Consider the following 18579-nt stretch of genomic DNA (forward strand, 5'->3'; position numbering starts at 1 on the left):
TTCATTCTTACAGTCATTTTCTTCTTTTCAGATAGGGAGTTTAATTTTGAGAAACACAAACATACCACAATTAAGGGCAGGCGAAATAGGACTCTAGGTAATGTTGACAGATGATGTCGAAGACTACTCCTAATTAACTGTAGAATCAATATTTGAGAAAGTTTTTTATTAAGGTTACCAATGGCTATCTTCACCGGTGTTACGTGGAGAGATAAATAAATTCTATTTTTAGAGTTAATTGATAAAATAGAAATTAGAATTAAATGTAAACTTAAATTTAATTTACGCGAAAGAAAACTCAATATACTAAGAATTTCGTTTCTTAATCCAATTAAAAATTATACATTCCCTGTCTTTGCGTGTACCAAAGCTGCAAGTTGTAAGGTAATTTCTATGTTTACAAACAAAAACCATTAATAATAATTAGGTTTAAATGTGTATAAGGGCTTATTTTATTACCCATAAACCACTTAAGGGGGGTACACCATTGAAAAAAGTTGTTAAAGAAAGAAAATTTTGGGTATTCTAATTAAGAATGCAAGCCTCTCTTCTTATATAGAACTGGTAAAACAACTTGTTAACGAGAGGAAGAAACTTTGGCGCACCCTGGTGACACTTATATTCTAAGTCATTTCAAGCATATACTTTGAAGCAGCGCAGGACATTTGAAAAACGAACATCAGGGTGCACAATCTGTCTGATTTTTATCACATTCTGTTTTTAATAGAGAGCTCGAATTAATTTAATTACTTGACCTTCTTTAGAATAGTAATTTCATTTGTTCTTTAAAAAATTTTTGCTATGTGTTGGTATTTGTATAATATTGATTTTAAACGTTGGTCCAATATTCGTAACCAAGAAACAACCAAGAATTATTTTAATTTTAAAGCATTGGTAAATAATAATTGGTCATTAATATTGGTCCAATCTTTGTTGCCAATGAATAACAAAGGCTTGGAAGGGGGCAGTTGCCCTCCAGTTATATATATGTTTTTATGTGTGTGTTTGCGTATAATAAAACGTAATATTTCATTCTGTACATCTCCAGGGGTACATCCCTCGTCTTAAGCTCATTCGACCAAAACTTTCAAAACACGTTTCATCACTGCAAGTTTCATAACTAGCTAATCCGCCTTATAATGGAGAGATCTGGAGAAGTTATATTGGTCGATATACTCTCGCTGCAACACTCTATTCAGGAAACACGTGCTTATTATATAACCTGGGTGGAATTATCTCTTGATATATAAAAAAATTACTTGAATGAAAAATACTTGCTACGGAAGAACCGTTATTTTCTGATTATGAAAATTTCAATAATGTCTTTGTTCATGTTATTATATTACGAGTGAATAAAAGAACTCACTGTTGTAAAAGTGAATTAAATGATTTTTAATAATGGGGAATAATTGTAATAAACCGAGTAATTGGAAAAATTACTTTTTCCTGAAAAGAATTCCTGAAAAAAATGTCCTAATGAACCTTAATATTAAACATATATTAACGTAATGTTACAAGTAATATTATTGGTTTCTTAAATTGAAATTTTTTTTAAAAGTTGAAAAGGGGAAATATAGTATAATTTGTAAAATAAAATCTTAAAGTTTTGGAAAATCAGGAATACAATTTAAAAAATGAAATTAAAAATTTACAAGATTTAATATTTTTTTAACCCTCCGTCACACACATAAGAAAAAATTACGACTTTACACACGTTTAGAGGGAATCCCTCACCACATTGTAAAATAAGCAACATTACAGCACAAACAAAGGAATCAACAAAAATTTAGTTTTAACACAAACTTACAAATATGTAGTAAATTATTCTAAATTATAAAATTAATAAAATTAATTTTCGGTCTCAAAAATAAAAATTAATTACACACGGAGAGAAAAAACAAGGCTTTTCCCCATGAAAAAATATGCATTTAACGCGTGAAAATTATCACAGTAAAAATGCAGGACGCTCACGGGTTTTCCCGGTGAGATTCTTGCAACGAGCTAAGGCCAATAGGGGCTAAGGCATGGCCTAACCGCTAAACGCAAGAAATTCATCGGGAAATCCGGTGAAACTCCTACCTGAAAAAGGCATGAATTGAAGTCACAGGGAAAAGCCTTGTTTTTTCTCTCTGTGCACGAATGCACATCTTCGAAGGAATTATATATTCCACTTGATATTTAAAAATAATGTAACATTAACAAATAAACAAAAAAATCATTAAACAATTCATTTTAATTATATTTATAATATAATTTTGTCATTAACCAACAGTGGAACAAAAAATGTTTTGAAAACTTGATTTTTTTATTTAACATAACCTCACTTTTTCGAGTTTTTTCTGGCTTTGAAGCTTCATAATTAAATATTAATTATGTTTAAACTAAATGTTTTTTTAGAAATGTTTTGAGGAGTAAATTGTCGAAAGGTATAGAAACTGATTTTATTTTGTAATGAGGATAACGAAAGTTATTTAAAAAATACTGAAAGCGTAGAGGGAATCCCTCCCTAGGTGTGTGACGGAGGGTTAAATAGCAGATGACAAATGACAAATTTTTGTATTAACTGGACTAGTGGTCCAATATTTTTCATTCTTTGAAAGGATAGAAATTGTTTCACAAAAGTTCAAAAAGCTTCCGTTTCAAAGAAGTCAATAGAAGGAAATTATTTTTTTAAATTGATTCTGGATTGAAAAAAATAAATTATAAAAATGTTAAGTGACTTACCTTTACTTGTTCCGTCAGGTCCACGAAGGATGGTACACTCCTCTATAGTACCAAAGGCAGAAAATAACTGTCGGACATCGTCTTCTGTTTGTTGCTTGCTGAGCATACCCACGAACAGCTTTCTGTCTGCAGAGTCGACGACCATGTTGAAAGAACAAAGAAAAATGTATTGTTAGATAATTCATGAATTCAAAAATGAAAGCCATTTCTAGAAAATAGTTTGGCAACTAACATCAAAAACGACAAAGTAGCACGGTACACCATAGCATCAACCATCCTGAGGGTAAGGAAGGAGAGTAAGTAATACACAAGTGTGTTGATAAATAATAATAATAGTAATGATAATAATAATATAAATATGCACGTATGCATCACTTGAGATGCATACAATACTTCCTAATAATTATACGGTTAAATGTACATCTAACATCGTGGGGCATTGTGTGTTGTGACAACAATAATAAGGATAATGATACTAATAAGAATGACGAACAATAATAATAAAAATTGAAAATATTACAATTACAATAATAAATGATTAATGAATTTCAACATAAACCAAATAGCACGTAATGTTACAGTAATATTACAGTTATATTAAAATATCCACCAGGTGGTAATATTACACGGTTAAGTAAATAAAAATTGCAATAAAATACTGTAATATTACGATAACATTCCCGGTAATATCACCATCAGGAGGACATTTTAATATTACAGTAATATTACGTGTTACTTAGGACGCACCATAAGCTGAAGAAATAAGTGGAACGCGATTGAAAATAATCCAGGACATAAATGCTCAAAACAAATTTCTTCTGGACGAAACTTTTTTTAGAACATTTTCATCCTCCAAAAAACTTTGCTTTTTCAGGTCACTTTTTCAGAGTTTAGCTTGTACAGCAAAACAATGCTTACAGCATTGCAGCTATTTCTAATATAAAATAGACTACCAGCACGAATTGTACGAACGCTACTTTTATGATGACTATTACAGTGAAAACTGTCGGAATGCAACTCGATTTTTAAATTCTATTACAATAAACAATCCTTAAAAAATTGTTTTATAATTTAATTTTGTAATATTTTTACAATATTCTCGAACAATATGAAAATAATAATTTTCGTTGGTCATTTTTGAATATAAAAAAATTATAAAATAAAGTTATAAAGATATACAGAAATTAGACAAATGTGATAGAAATATTGACATTTCCTTGTAGCTAAGGTGTCATAATCTGCAGTATTTTATCAGTTTATAAAAATGAAAAAGAAAAAATTTTAGTATTATTTGTTTTAAGTTTAAAGTTCTATAATAGTCATAAAAAAGTAGAGGTCTTACAATTATCGCCGGTAGCGTAGATTTAAAATAAAACAGGGAAGTTTCATGTCAACCGGGTCCAGAGCTCCTTTCAAAATCATAGTCAACGAAAATAAACTTATTACGACTCAAAATAATATCGTCTACTCATACTGTTTCGAATAAAAAGTGGGGAATTCAGAAATTCAAAATGACTTCCTCACTCTTATGTTTTTGGGGTCGCTGATGACGAATCTGAACTCAGATTTTCAAAATTTAAATTGCGAATCCAATATAGCGACTAAAATTTTGAAAAAGTATCAAATTTATTTTAAACTTGTTACTCGGGAGTTTCTTTAAGTTTGATATGTAATTATATACATTTGTAAAAGTCCCTATGCTGTATAGAGCTGCTAAAAAATTCAATGACGTGCGACTCTCCTCCGTGCGCAGGAAATTAACGTACATTAGTAAAAATTTTGACAGGGCATCCCCAAACCGGGGTGAAATAATAATACCGACCGGCGCACCGGAACAAAGCCTGATTTGCCGATTTCTCCTAAATTGAATTTTAAAAAACTGACCTTGACTCTAAAAACCTCAGATAATAGTGATCAGGGACCTTAAACTCGTACAGCACGAGATATTCTATGGATATCCACACTACGTCCCAGTTATATCTATAGATATATGTGATGTCAGAACGATATCTTACAAATATCCTAGAAGAAGGAACTTTCTATTTCTTGAGAATGTCTGGGGGATGTTTCTGGATATTTGTAGGATGTGCTGAGGATATTGGTGGAATATAGCATTTAAGATCCCACTAACATCCCTCAGATATGTTTGGATATTAAAGGTTTACTTTAAATTTACTAATCTGAATTTCAATAAACTAACCTCAAATATTTGTCAAAACAACTTATCAAACAAATTTATGTCATGAGAATAATGTCAGAGTGTTCCTACACAGCACCAAAAATTTCCTGAATGTTGACATTAACTTGACTGCAACCTCCAGAAGCTCATGAAAATTGAAGTTGTTTTTTTAAATGTTTATTGTTATTCAATGGTTAAAGTAAAAATTGACTGAACATTGCATGAGAGTTCAAGAAATTTTAAACATTCATATAATGTTCAGTTAACTTTTGCGTCGAACAATGAAAGCAGTCGAACGAGTTTTTCCCTGCACACAGGCACTTTTTACAACATCTGACAACGTACAATCGTCACGAATGTTTTTAATTTTCTGAATTCAAAAAATTTTGTTAATCCATGCAGAAACGCCGTTGCAGGATTGAAAATATAAAAGTATTGTAATAACAGGCGACAAGACGTATGTTACAGCCATTTTTCCATTAGAGGGCAGAAGCATGCAGCGAGCGTAAAGGCTCAGCTGTCAAAATGATTCGCATTACATTGCTATGGTCATTCCAATTTTGCAATCGCGTTTCTTCATAGATTAACAAAATCTTTTGAATTCAGACAGACAAATGTGATAGAAAATGTATGTTTACCAATTTCACGTCATTTAAACAGGTGTTAATTGCACATTGTCGAGAAATTTAAGAGACCATCGAACACCGTTAAGGCAACGTGGAATCAGTCAGCTTCAATGAGTAAGTGTAATAATTCCCACACGGGGTTTCTGAAAGAATACAAAATAATTTTCAAAACTATTTTATAAATGTTATTGCTGACATGGAAACGCATTGATGCATTACGAGGTTTGGTCAAAAATTTAATCTTAAATGTTATTTTAATGAAATGAAAAGTTTGACATTTGTCGAGCGGTAAAATGACAAACGCAATAATTTTTCAAATAGAAATAGATGTACTTTGACAATTTATTTATGATTAATTTGTTAATTATTGATTTCTGCATCACATGTATAGACAAAGAGTCGTTCGTTTCTGAAGTGGAATTAAAATTCTTCCGGTAATTCGATAATACCATGTTGAAAACAAGAGTATGATTAAAAATGCTGTACAGGGGAATGAAATTTCAATATTTTGTGTTTTTGAGAGTCAAATAAATTCCTCATAATATAATCATTTTACGACAAAAAGAAATTTCGAAAAAAATGATTTTGCTTAAACGACAAGTAGCGCTGCACAACAATCAATAGCGAAACTATCAACAGTTTTTCAGTGTACTATAACTTATACTAAATTTTGCGCCTACAGAACGACTTGAAAATTAGGAGTACTCGCATTTGCCTATAAACCACCCGTCTAATGGGTTTCCTCGACAATATCAATATTAAATCAATATTAATATTAAATATGCTTTATTTAGGCCATAAACTCTTTTGACCACTTACCACGATTCGTTTTCCTATTTTATAATTACGAGCCATTGTCTACAACGAGAAAATTAATAAAATAGATGTAGATGTCAACTTTTTGTTTTAGATAAGTTAGTTTTCATAATATTTATTATTTATTTATTTGGTTTATACACCCGTCTTCAGCTTATCTAGCTATACAAGTGTGTTTACATTTCTCTTACAATATTTCTTATAAATATACATTTCTTAATACTAAATTTTGCGCCTACAGAACGACTTGAAAATTAGGAGTACTCGCATACGCCTGGACCACCCGTCAATTGGTTTTCTCGCCAGAGAAGAGGGAAACTGTAGAAAACCTCTCTTGAGTACAACCGGTTTATCGACAGTCGAGTTCTAATGGAGTGTACCGGACAATAATCGACGGTGCACATCATTATACCTCGACGTCAAACCTCCCGCTCAGATTGTCTCACGTGCCGGAAAAATACCAAGCCAAATGGGCGCGAACCAAGGGTACTTACCCTTGGTCCTTAAACGACCGCCAAGCGAAGCATCTATCCGACTGAGCTAATCTGTCGGTTTAGTTTTTATAATAAAAACATATAAGAAGCGAGAAAAATTGAATTTTTTATTAAAACTAGATAATTCACTTTGAGGTGAGACGAAATACATGGTAATCGGGGGGATTATCTTGTACACCCATTGAGGGATCATCTTGCCTCAAATTCTATTTTGTAATTTGTTCGTAACTTAACCTACGAGCTCTGTTATTCCATAATACCAATCAGAACACATAATTGAAGGTATATTGAAGCTGTAAGTACAAGAAACATGGAATTTCAGCTACTACAACAAAAGTTATCTAAGCCCAAAGTTAAGCTTTCCTTAGATCAAAAGTATGAAATTTTTATTTTTTCCAATAGAATTTTTTTAATGCCGCGTGTTGTCATGACAGTTTGACTGATTCATAGGTATGTCATTGGGAACGTATTACCGTATTTACCTAAAAGGTGGCGCTAATAGGCTCTCCAAAATTCAAAAGGATCATATTGCCCCAGGAGATCATCTCGTACATCTTTCCCCTATAATTATTACAGATCTAATAAATAATCAACAAATAAAATGTTTTTGCACAAAATTTACTGAATTCGTTTACACACGAATTCAGTCACGGGTCTGGTATATGAGCTGTTATAAGTTTTTACAGTGATCACTCGAACTAGTCGATCTGGGCCACTGTGCGCCTGAAGAATGCGTCCGAGAGGCTAACGTCCGTATGGTCCAATTAGTGAAGGATCGTTGACTGTCACCATGTCCCCAATCTTTAAATTTTGACTTGATGTTGTCCATTTGGCTCTTTGTTGCAGAGTATTGAGATAATCTAGTGACCACCATCGCCAGAATCGATCACGGGCACTACGCATGAGCTTCCAATGGGTCATCTTTTCCAGATCTTTGTCTGATATTGGCTGAGGGATTCCAGTTAATATCTCCAGATCATCTAGCTCTCCGGACAGCGGTATAAAGTTCCAAGTTATCCCGTTTTGTGCAAGGGAGTTTTTGATCTTGTCCCAGTCAAATTTGGCTTCATAAAGTAGCCTGCGGAGCTCCAAGTCAGCACCTCGAAAATAAGTCGCATTGTCGCTCAATAACTCGGTTGGTCATCCTCAGCGACCGACAAAGCGGGACAAAGCTCCCAGGAAGCTATCAGTTGTGAGATCATCCACGAGTTCCATGTGGATCGCCTTGGTTGCGAGACAGACGAAGACCGTGACATATCACTTTGAGGAAACTCCTCTTTCTTTTGATCTCAGGATTTGAAAAGGCCCAGCGTAATCTACACCTGCTTTACTAAACGGTCTGCTTGGGATGACTCGCGCAGCAGGCAGATCTGACATTAATTGTGCTAATATTTTCTTCGAAGTTTTATAACAGACCATGCATTCTTAATCAATAATTTTGATCTTAGATCGTCCACCAATGATCCAAGCTCGTTTAAGGGCACATATATAGGTTGAGCCCAATCAATGATCAAGTGAGCCAAATGGCTTCGTCCGTTGAGAATAGAAGGGTGTTTTTCCTCATCGGTTAAAGCTGAATTTCCCCAGCCTTTAGGAACTTAGTAGGGGAATAAAATTTGTCAATAATCGAATTTGTGGTTTGAGTGATAAGACACTGTACCTCAGGGCGTGGTTGTTGGCTTGAGATGTCCATAGAATTACTGCCACACTCTTTACGCCACATTTGGTGTTCCTGGTTGAGCCAATGAGGACCTTTCCACCAAGAAAGAGAAAAGCAAAGCAGTCCTTCGGTTTGACACGAAAAGCTTCCGCTTGAACGCGGATCAATTTCGCACCTAGCAATGCCATTCGAACCCCCAGCCGTAGAATTGTCATCCTTGCAGCTGGTTGATTTGTGGGTAACAAACTTTTGATCCGTGAGAACTTTGTCTTAGCAGCCAATAATTGTGTGGTAGTTGGTTTATTTTTGCCGGAGGTACGATAATCAGGGTTCCTACAGAAATCCGAATTTAAAATTCCACACCTTTTCCATGATTTCCAGGTTAAATTTTACGGAATTTCCAGTGGAATTTTAAATTTAATTTCCACGTCGTATAATATATATTATATCTTAAAATTTCAAATTGAATTTCTATTGAAGAGAAAAAATGGAAAACAGGAAAAATTTAGAAACATTTAAAAATTCCAGGCCTTTTCCATGATTTCCAGAAGCCTTTTAAAGAATTCCGTACCATTTCCATGATTTCCAGATTCTGTAGGAACCCTGGATAATATACACAAGAAGCTATAGCGTCTGTACGCATATGTAAAGACATGGAATTGCAGTTGACGACCGGGCTCATAGCTAATCTATCGAGGTAAGGTAAGTATTGTTATCTTATTGATGTTCTCTCTAAACTTAGTCCAACGTGCAACTAAGGACATCTCCTAGACGAAACCTCTCACTTCAAAGATCCGCCAGCTAGGACGTAAACTGTCAGGCTGTGGGATATCCTCCACCGATTCCAGTCAATTTGAAACCCACTTTTTAAGCTCAAAGTCTTTTTTTCTCAACAATGTGATGAGTTTATCCCTGCGAACTCGAGCTTCCGAGATATCTTTTCCGACCCTCAAAAATTCATCCACGTAGAGGTCGTGTTGAATTAAGTACATTTCTTCCGGGAATAGATCTCCCTCGTCAATACAAAGTTGCTACAGAGTGCGCAAGACGAGATATGGGGCACAAGTATCTCTGTAGGTAACTAACAACAATGCAAAGTGGTTCTCCGCCTGCCCCGGATCTGGACTCTAAACTATTCTTTGCAGATGGGTATCAGAAGGCCTGACAAGGATCTGCCTGAACATCATCTTTATATCGGCACAATAAGCAACTTTGTGGCCCTCAACGACTGAAGACAATAACCAAATCATTTTGGAGTTTTAGGCCAGAGTGAATGGTTTCGATTAGACTATGACCTAATGTAGTTTGTCGAGAAGCATCAAAGACGACTCGGAATTTCATGACGTTGTTTCCTCGCTACTAGACGCCATGATGGGGTAAGTAATTAATCCTGTGTGTGTCGTCCTTAATTTCTTTCGGGGTTAACTCTCTAATGTGACCCATTTGCAAGTACTCCTCCATAAATGCGGACGTATTTTAATTTAAATTGAATAACTTTAGACTGATAGAGAAAATCGGACTGCTGGAAGTCTGGAACCAAACATGTACCGATCGTCATCCTTTAGTGGGAAAGGTACTATATATATACCTGGAGAGTCTCTGCTGTGTTGTGAATTATAAATACTCTCACAGTTCAGATCCTCTTTTGTAAAGCGCGGTTTTCGAGGAATCTCTTTTATGGACCAGAACCTCTAGAGAAGGCTCACGAGTTTCTTGTGCTATGATCCCTCGCATTCGGTCATTTTGAAGACGACGGCTTTGGCAATGGATTAGCATTCACTGCCCTGAAATGTTGTGTTCACGACGAATCTTGGCTTCAACGTCATAGAGGAAACCTTTAGTGTTGACATAGTCATGCTCTGCTTGATAATAAATCCCCTCCGAGAAATAGGAATAACTGTTGATGCTCTCGGTCGCTTCAAGAAGGAGAGCCACGTGATTGGACTTAAAGTCACTCCAAAAAGACTCCAGCAATTGTTGCACGGAAAAAATCTTGGGTGACGTGCAATCCCAATCGTCGGAAAGTGGGGGAACTATAGTTTGGATGTGCTACGTTCTCAATTCGGGAAATCTACGTTCCCATGTTGGTGGCGCTGAACACCCAAGATTTGAGACTCAAAACCTTGGGACTGCAATAGCCGCATCTTGGGCGTTCAGCACGCCCAAGTTGGAAATGCAGCTCCTCCAAACTAAAGTCGTATCGCATTCGTACATTTTCGGTCTACTTGGAACGGCACGTCACCCAAGATTTTTTCCGTGTGGCGGCTGTCAACTAAACCCAATGTCCACTGGTCAGGCGGGAAATTCTTCACAGTTTGTACGCCCTGTCTGATTACCATCATCAGGGCTCGTTGAGAACTCGCGTCTATTTCCCTGTAACATTAAAAAAACCCAAGATATGGTTGCAGCCTCTCTGGCTGAAATTTAAAAATTCACAGATGTTTTGAATGGTGAATAATTAACAAATTTCTCTTAAATAATTCCTGAAACTTGTTTTGACCTGAGTGTGGGTCTCAAGAAATTCAGTCACATTGGTTTGTATGCCGGACCCTTTATTGGGTGGCTTTGTTTCGCACAGGTAGTCTCATTTGATTGTTGAACCCTTTGATGGGTGGCCTTGTCCATTACAGGTAGTATCATTCATCCTCAAATGTATTACTGTATGCATCCAAACAAACTCAAGGTTGAAAGGAGAAAGTTTATAACATGCGTTAAAATTTACTTAGTAAACTTACATGTTTCCTCTCAGTTCCCAATCCGACTCCAAGGACAAGGTATGCGCTGAAGGGTGAAGATGAAAAATCACACTTGTATAAAGAACAATATAACTTTATTTAACTGAATTCGTTTACACAACTCGTATCAAACATGAACAGAAGATGTCGACTGAGCCACACAACCGCGTGTCATCCCCTTTCTCAACAAAAAGTAGGAATTCCCCCTCTCCTACTCCGAACCCCAACGACCAATGGCCATTTCCCTGCAGGTACAGAATTTTCATTCATTACTATTGTTTTTAGTATGGTATTATCGAATTACTGGAAGAATTGTAATTCTACTTCCGAAACGATCGACTCTTTATCTACATGTGATGCAAAAATGAATATTAACAAATCATGGCGATTCTCATTTTACCGCTCGATAAATGTCAAACTTTTCAATTCAATAAAATAACATTTAGTAAATTTTTGCCTATTGTTACATGTAAGCTAACATTTCTTAAAATATCTTTGAAAAAACCCGTGGGAATTATTACACGAACTCATTGAAGTTGGCTGCTTTCACATGGCCTTAATGAGCTTGGCAACTAAAGATTCCAAAGATTGCAGTCAAGTTAATTTAAACTTTTAGAAATATTTCAATGTCGTGTGGGTTAATATCTAAGTTGCTCATTTGTTAATGTTGTATCTATGGGTAATTAAACTGTGATAATAAAATTACTATAATTATACCTTGGTTTTGAAATTTTTACTTTTATTACATAGAGAAGTTTCACATATTTTAAATTTATTAAATTTATAAAACTTTTTTAATGTTAAATATAATAACTAAATTTTAGTTTTCTGATAAACAATAGCGGCTTGCGTGAAATGACTTGTAAGGATTTTTTAAAATTAATTTTAAATGTATTATATGACATTTACTTGTTATCAATAGATACAATGAAATGTTATTATAAACGTTATGTTTAAGTGTTTGACGAGAAATATAACCTCTAAATATAATTAGTTTCAGAATTACCAAAAAATACTCTAATGCAGTAAAACTAAATTGAAAACGAAGTTATATTTAAGCAGTATTAGTATACGATTTTAATTTTATACTGTAAATAATACGCATCAATTCGCACAAATATATGAATAATTGTTTATCCAAATTATAAAGAAATTTGATCAAACTTTGTAAAAATCTGCCCAAACTCTCAGTTATAGTTGTAGCCAGAACGAACTATAATGTATAGTAGTTATACAAAATAATTGTCAAGTTAACTGAAATTTTAGTTTTCACAACTATTCTCAGAGTTGATACAACTAAATTTCTTTCAACTTTTTATAAATAGATATTCTAACTAAAATAAAAATTGAAAAATATTTGATACGTTTTTTTTTATTTCGGCAAAGATGATGTTTCAAGGGACGAAAAAAAATTGGATAAGTGCGAGTTGCACTCGCACTGAAATGACGGGTTCCGTACACCAATATTTAAATCATTTGGTTAAAAAAAACTAAAATTTTTTTTTTAATTTTCTTAAATAAATTTTTTGTGATCAGCTTGTAAAAACGCACTAGTATACAAATTTTTATCTAATTCGGTCAAATAATCTATAAGTTAGGGGAGAAAAACGTTTTTTCAAACAATTTTTAGTTTTTCCTTAACGCTTTCAGTCCCAGTGGTCGATATATCGACCACCTTTTAAGCCACCGATTTTTTTAACATAACTTGAAGGAAAACTTTAAGTAATTGCATATTTCTTATTTTTATGTTTCTACAAATAGGGTTTAGTAGTTTTTAACAAATTAATCTATATTATTTATGTTTTTTTGTTATTAACAAACTTATACACGGCAACGCATTATTTCAGGTTAAACTTGACTGTAATAAAATTAAATTAGTAACATATACTTTAAATTATGGTTGTTTTCTAAATTCTCGGGCTTTGCTGAATATTAACCAAAAATCAGATATACAAATTCAAAATGGTGGATCCAATATGGTGGACAAAAATTAAAAATTAAACAAATTTGCTTGAAAATGGTCTCTCGGGAGTTTTTGGGGTCGCTGATTACGAATCTAAAGTCAGTTTTTAAAAATTCAAAATAGTGGATCCATAAATCCATATGGTGGACATAAAAAGTTACAAATTTGGAAACACCCTCCTATTTTTTAATACGTGCTTGGGACTGGTAATAGCAGAGTTTCATTTCTTTTTTTTTAATTTAAAAAATTTTTTTTGTTTTGTTTAAAAATGTTTTTAATTTTTTTTAATTTTTTAATACTTTCATTAATTTTTTTATTTTTAAATTTTTTTTATATTTGTCGTAACAAACGACAAAGGACAAGTGACGAAACATAAAAGACGAACGCCAAAAAAACAAAAGACAATCGAGAGAAAACAAAGAGAAAATGACAAACGTCAAAAAAAGTACTTCTCTCCTATTTTTAATATTATTGTTGTTATAGTCGTAATATTAGATTCGCCATTTAAAAATTTTGTATGAATGATTCCAGATTTGCATTTACACACCCCTCAAACTTCCAAGAAGCAGCATTTAGTCCTATATTGTCAATTTTTAATTTTTGACTATCATATTGTATCCATTATTTTAAAGTTAGAAAAACTGACTTTAGATTCGTAATCAGTGATCTAGAAAAAACGTAAGCGGTAATTTTCAAACAAATTTGATTGTATTTTTTATTTCTTTGTCCAACATATTGAATCCTCCATTTTCAATTTTAATAAACTGACTTCAGATTCAGAATCAGCGACTTCCAAAACCTTCAAATGGCAACTTTTAAGCAAATTTGTTTCATTTTTAAATTTTGTTCGCCATATTGGATCCGTATTTTGAATTTTGAAAAACTGACTTCAGATTCGTAATCAGCGACCCCAAAAACCCCATAGTGCAAACTTTTAAGTAAATTTGTTTAATTTTTAATTTTCAAAATTCAAAATGTCAATTCCAAAAATGTAATAGCATGTGTCCATTACTTAGTGGTCGTCCATAAACTACGTTACAAATTTTTGAATCTTTTTAGACACCCTCCCTCTCATTGTTGACAACTTTACAATAATTTTCTTAATTTTTAACCATCCATCAGTCGCATAGTGAGAAGTTTGCTCACCATGTTTCTCTTTTTATTTATACCTGTCGTTAAATTAAAAAATTTATAATTACACATTCTCAGTACCTTTCAGAGCAACATTATTTAATATATTAAAGTAATGTTTGTGTTCTTTCATATTTTTATTTTAATGTATTGAATTTGAAAGCAGCAATAAGAATTTTTTATGGAAACTGAGAAAACTTATCACCTTCCAACTAACCGCGTACACCTGCTATTAAATTTTTGCTTGACATTTTCAATTTTTAAAATCTGACACCAAATTTGAGTTGAGCGATCCCAAAAAACCCCGAGTAAGAATTTTTAGTTGTTTTCGATAAATTTTAAAAAACTTTTATCATTTGAGTAAGTTGTGGCTGAATATGGTAAAAAACAAGCTTGAATCCCATTTTTTGTCCTTTGTAACAGCATCTTTGCCGAAACAAAAAACACGTATCTAATATTTTTCAATTATCTACAAAGTTCAATAGGGAAAAGTCAGTCCCGGCGTGGCACTTGGGTCGTGTTACTTGTTAGAATCTATTTTTGATATATTGTAAGTAACAAATTTCAAATAAATATGATAATTTTTAAAAAATTTTAGTATAGTTAATTAGTATTTTGATGTTTTGTTTCGTGTCGACTTATGTAGATTACCATTATATAGATTAACAATTTTGGTAGTCATATTGGATCCGCCGTTTTAAATTTATTACATTTTTAATATCTTCTGACTTTATATTCGTAATCAGCGAACTCAAAAACATAAAAGTGTCCCATTATCTAACAAGTTGCAATTACTTTCTCACTTTCTTCACTTTTTATTCGAAATAGTATGAGCTGACGATTATATTGAATCGTAATAAGTAACAACTTATTTTTTTTTCTTTAATTAGGATTTTGGAAGGAGCTCTGGTCTGGTTGACGTGAAACGTCCCAGCTCTAATAAAATTCCGATTAGTATTTGAATTTGAATTCATTTTTTTAAATTTGTACAAGTATTATTTTGCTTTATTACTCTAATTAATTAGATGAGTTTAAGTGAATTCGATTTTAAAATACATTTTGTGAGCTATGATAAAAATCATTCATATTCTTTTTTTTTTCTTTAGAAATATCTGCACTGGGTATATTTTTGGCTTTTTATTAAATTTTCGTACGATGGCGTGTATATGCGTGCGAAATTAACCAGCGACAATGACGGGATTAAGAGGACAGTCACGGTGGAATGTGCTTGGGAATGGAAAGTCCAATTTTATAAATCAAGACACAGCGACAAATTGTAACTCACATCATATCATAATTATAAAAAAGAAATAAATATATATATAATATATTTATATGTACAAAGGTGATAAAAACACATTGACAACGAACGAGACAATACATCCAACGAGCGAGCCATTATGATCAACAGCCGTATAGAGCGGACACAAGTACGATACTTTTCGCTGACGGAGTAAGAAAATTAAGAGAAATAAGAAGAAGAATGAAAGAATTTGTGTGTAAGAAAGAGAGAGAGAGAGAGTTTATGGAATTTAGTTCTTAATATCAATTAATTATGTTTTTCCTGTAATTAACCCTTTGAGAACCACTGATGATTTCAGTCAACAGGACCAATTTTTTGTTAACTCATTCATAAATTTCTTGATTTTAAAAACTAAATATTGAAAAAATATTTTTCATCTAATCTAGTAAATTTCCTATTCCAAATACTAGTCTTCAGATAAAAAACCTTAATAACAATCAAATTATAAGATCACTCGATCGTATTAATTATTAAGAAAATTTTTAAAAGAACAATCATTCCGATTCAATGTACATTGACTCGGAGTAATTGTTCATTTTAACTTATTAACTTTCCCTGAAAAGTTTAAAATAGCTATTTTATGAAAAAATGTGGTCCTCTAAGGGTCAATAATTGTTTTTCGTATTTATCAACTTTAAGAATATTTTTAAAAAATTAATCTGCTATTTTAGTTACATTTTAATTGTAAAGAATTATAAACTTTAAGGAGAAAGTTAAAATAGCAGATAAATTTTACAGCTTGAAAATATTATAATATTATAATATAATTATATATATTACTATATAATTATTATTATTATAATATTTTAATATATTATTCAAATACCACGCAATGTTCCCACAGAGGGAACATAGTAAATTTTGAGTCAATATTGCCTTAACATTGACCTGCAATATTGCCACAATATTGATCTCAAATGTGTTATGTGGAATAAAATAACGTAAATTTGCATTTTTGTTTAGTTGTATGAATTTTTTCTGTAAGGTAAACAATTTTACATTAGAAAAAGTTTTCCATTTGAACACATTTATTACCTACTGTACACCCATAAAAAAGATTTGTTTGAAACAAAAAAATAGTTTTATTAAATTGTAGATGTAATTTGATGGAATTAAAAAAAAATTTCTTTGTCTTTAGAAACAAATAATTTTTAAAAAAATGTGTTTTTAAAATAATTTTCTTATTAAAATAAAAATTCGTTTCTTTGATTCAAAGAAAAGATTTCTCAAAATCTAAGAAATAGCAAAGTAAAAATTTTTTTGATTTAAAAAAAAACATTTTTGAAAGAAAAAACCTTTTTCTTAGTGTAAAATAGTTTTTACATATTTTTAAATATAAAATTATTTTTTCACATTTTCTTTTTTACAATAAATTATATATTTAAAATTATTTGTTTTGTTTATTAACCTAACAAAAGCAACTGTTCTTCATTATGCAATTTTTTTCTATACTGATTCTCTTCCTGTAGATGTGTGTTTGTACAAATACGTAAGAAAAAAAGAAGTGACATTTAACACTGAAAAAATTTTGGTCGAATAATTCCAAAATATAATACAAATTGAATACGCAGATGATTTAAAATTGATAAAACGGAGTTAAAAATTGCGTATATAGAACACGTAAATGTTAACCGATTTTATTTTATTTTTTTAAACACTCGTAATTAAATTCCTAAGAGATTCCTCTAAGTTAAATTTTTAAAAAAAGCTTTAATTTTTTAAAATTTATTTATAAACATTAGAAAATATTTTTTTTTATAAAAATAGTACTCCTCTATAATATAATATTTAGATTTATCGCTTAAAGAAATAAATTAATAAAAAATTATCAAAGAAAGGTTATCCAATTTTTTTTTATATTTGAGGGGTCGGATCGAAGAAGCGACGCTTCGCTCTGTTCTGTGTCCCCTGAATGAGTCAGCCTCCAGCTGCGCGGGAACCTGCGCGATTGTCAAGTATCGATTTTTCGATCCGGCCCCTTATATGTTATAAACAATATAGAGACTGAAAACTTGATTGTTTAAAAGTTGATATATTTTATAGTTTAAAAGTTATATTTATGAAATAAAAGAATATTTTATGATACCTGTAATTAAGATATTTAAACATTATTCGTTAATTAATATAGTAATTAATTAAACATTTTTAATAAACAAATAAATAACAGAACTGTTTCTTATAGGAAATTCTAAATTTTTAAGCAGGTAACTAATAAAACCTTTCAACATATAACATTCTAAAGTTAAGACAATGAAATAACACCTTTATATCATTTAAACAATTTTAATTAACAAATTCCTCATATTGTTAATTTTTACAAGGAAGTAATCTTTTCGTACATACAATCATTTCAATATAATCACTTTACATTTAAAAAGTAGTAGAATAAAAATATAACAATTCAATAATCGATTATTTTAAACAATCTTAATTAAAAAATGCTAAAAAAATGGTAATTTCAATAGTCAACCAAGTACGTCCCATGATAAATAACCATCCATTCTATGTAATAAAAAAATAAGAATTGAATTCATAGGCAAATAGAAATAAAGATAAACCTGTTTATTATTTTTAATTTGTAATTGTTTAAACAAATTAATAAAAATTTATAAAAACTGTTGACGCCAATCGATTATATGTAAAAGAATTAAGAAATTTTTTATGGGACATTTTTTTCTTCAAGTCGCATTTTGTTCATAAAATTTTTATAAACAAATTATAAAGAATAAAGGCTGTTTTATCAAAAACATAAACAAATGAATTTTAAGTAAAATTTAAATAAAATTTATTTCATCCTAAGCATAAACAATTGGAAATTAAAAACATAAGAAACGGTGTATCATTTTTTAAAGTTTGACTATGAATCCTATTGTTAATTTTATTTAAAATCTTTTTGTTTATGTTTGAGATGAAAAAATCATTATATAACATAATTTGTTCATAATAGT

General features: G+C 31.5%; 1 protein-coding gene across 14 annotated transcripts in view; it reads right to left on the reverse strand.

Annotated features, from left to right (window-relative positions):
* The window catches only part of LOC122502398 (CUGBP Elav-like family member 4), an 829562-nt gene that overhangs the window by 392732 nt on the left and 418251 nt on the right, over positions 1–18579 (reverse strand). For all 14 annotated transcript variants that reach the window (XM_043612426.1, XM_043612431.1, XM_043612424.1 and 11 more), the window contains one exon: positions 2725–2850. In XM_043612426.1, the coding sequence (XP_043468361.1) occupies positions 2725–2850 (126 nt within the window). The remainder of the gene's footprint in view (positions 1–2724; positions 2851–18579) is intronic.

This window comes from Leptopilina heterotoma, unplaced genomic scaffold, assembly GCF_015476425.1.
Source record: "Leptopilina heterotoma isolate Lh14 unplaced genomic scaffold, ASM1547642v1 Lhet_228, whole genome shotgun sequence".
NCBI lineage: Eukaryota > Metazoa > Arthropoda > Insecta > Hymenoptera > Figitidae > Leptopilina > Leptopilina heterotoma.